The following is a 1,173-nucleotide window of genomic DNA, read 5'->3' on the forward strand; positions in this document are numbered from 1 at the left end:
ATGCGTACTGCACAGAACCTCTCTCGTGCTCACTACATAACACTCATTGAACACCACGAGTTTGAGGGAAGTAATGGACTAAAAAGGGTGCGACTGAATTTAAATGCAAAGACATATGGATGTAAAGAGTTTGACTACTTCCAGCTTCCTTGCTACCACGCTATTGCAGCGGCCATCTATCGAAACGTGAACATGTACATACTATGCTCACCTGCATATACTCTCCAAACTCTCATTAACGCATATGTCGAACCTGTGTGCCCTCTCGGTGATGAAGAGGATTGGATTTTACCTGATGACTTCGTCGACCTTAAAGTGGAGCCGCCCAAATATTTTCTGCATGTTGGCCGACATCCAAACTGTATGAATTCCATTTGTTGGGGAAACCGCCAAGTCCATAATTGCGATCGGTGTGGCAACATGGAACATAATGGAAAAACATGTCGCCAACCACTTAGAACTATCGATTGAGACATGTAAAACATTAACTGAACTATTAACATTCTTTTGGAAAACGTTGTACTCTTATTTAGTTTTCTATTATTCGACCGAACCAGTTGATATATTTTTCATTACTCTACAAAATATCATGGTCGAAATATATCTAAACACGTCCAGGATCAACTATGGATGAATGAACATGTTTGGGAATGTTTCACGACCGTGGCATTTGTCGATCACGGTCGTGGTGACACTTCGAAGTTAGTTTTCCCAAAAATTGACGGCCGTGAGTTCTCGCCAACACAGCCATAAATTCTCAACACCACAGCCGTGGTTCCTATAATTTTTCAACTACTTCGAATTCTAGTAGTTTTTCATCAAATGTTCATGTATTTATCTTAAAAACTTCGAATTGAGGTATCTGAACAACAATCAAGTATATCTCAATGACCAAAACCGCATTCAACTATAAGATTAAAAAAATAGTTCAATGATCACAATAACAGCGTTGGAATATATAAAATAATGTTTGTTGAACTATTACAATTTTATGGTTCAAAAAATGGATTTGTTCGCCCAAAGTTGAACAGCAAATTGCTGCCTAAAATGTGATATCCTATACTGTGTTAAGGTATCAAAGCTAGAGTCAGTCATATCATATTCAAAAAATTTGACACAAATATACCACAATCATCGTCCATCTCCTACTGGGGTGTTGATGAGACTCTATGG

General features: G+C 38.2%; 1 protein-coding gene across 1 annotated transcript; it reads left to right on the forward strand.

Moving 5' to 3' along the window:
- LOC111023792 (uncharacterized) lies at positions 1 to 471 on the forward strand. Its single transcript, XM_022301272.1, has one exon. It carries the CDS (start codon positions 1 to 3, stop codon positions 469 to 471), a length of 471 nt encoding a protein of 156 aa, XP_022156964.1.
- The last annotated feature ends 702 nt before the right edge of the window (positions 472 to 1,173 follow it).

Source organism: Momordica charantia (genome assembly GCF_013281855.1).
Source record: "Momordica charantia cultivar OHB3-1 chromosome 4 unlocalized genomic scaffold, Mcharantia_2.0 BLBB01000004.1, whole genome shotgun sequence".
NCBI classification, from domain to species: domain Eukaryota; kingdom Viridiplantae; phylum Streptophyta; class Magnoliopsida; order Cucurbitales; family Cucurbitaceae; genus Momordica; species Momordica charantia.

Bases quoted from the DNA above. Each gene is read 5' to 3' on its own strand.
- LOC111023792 (XM_022301272.1), top strand. From the start codon at position 1: ATGCGTACTGCACAGAACCTCTCTCGTGCTCACTACATAACACTCATT.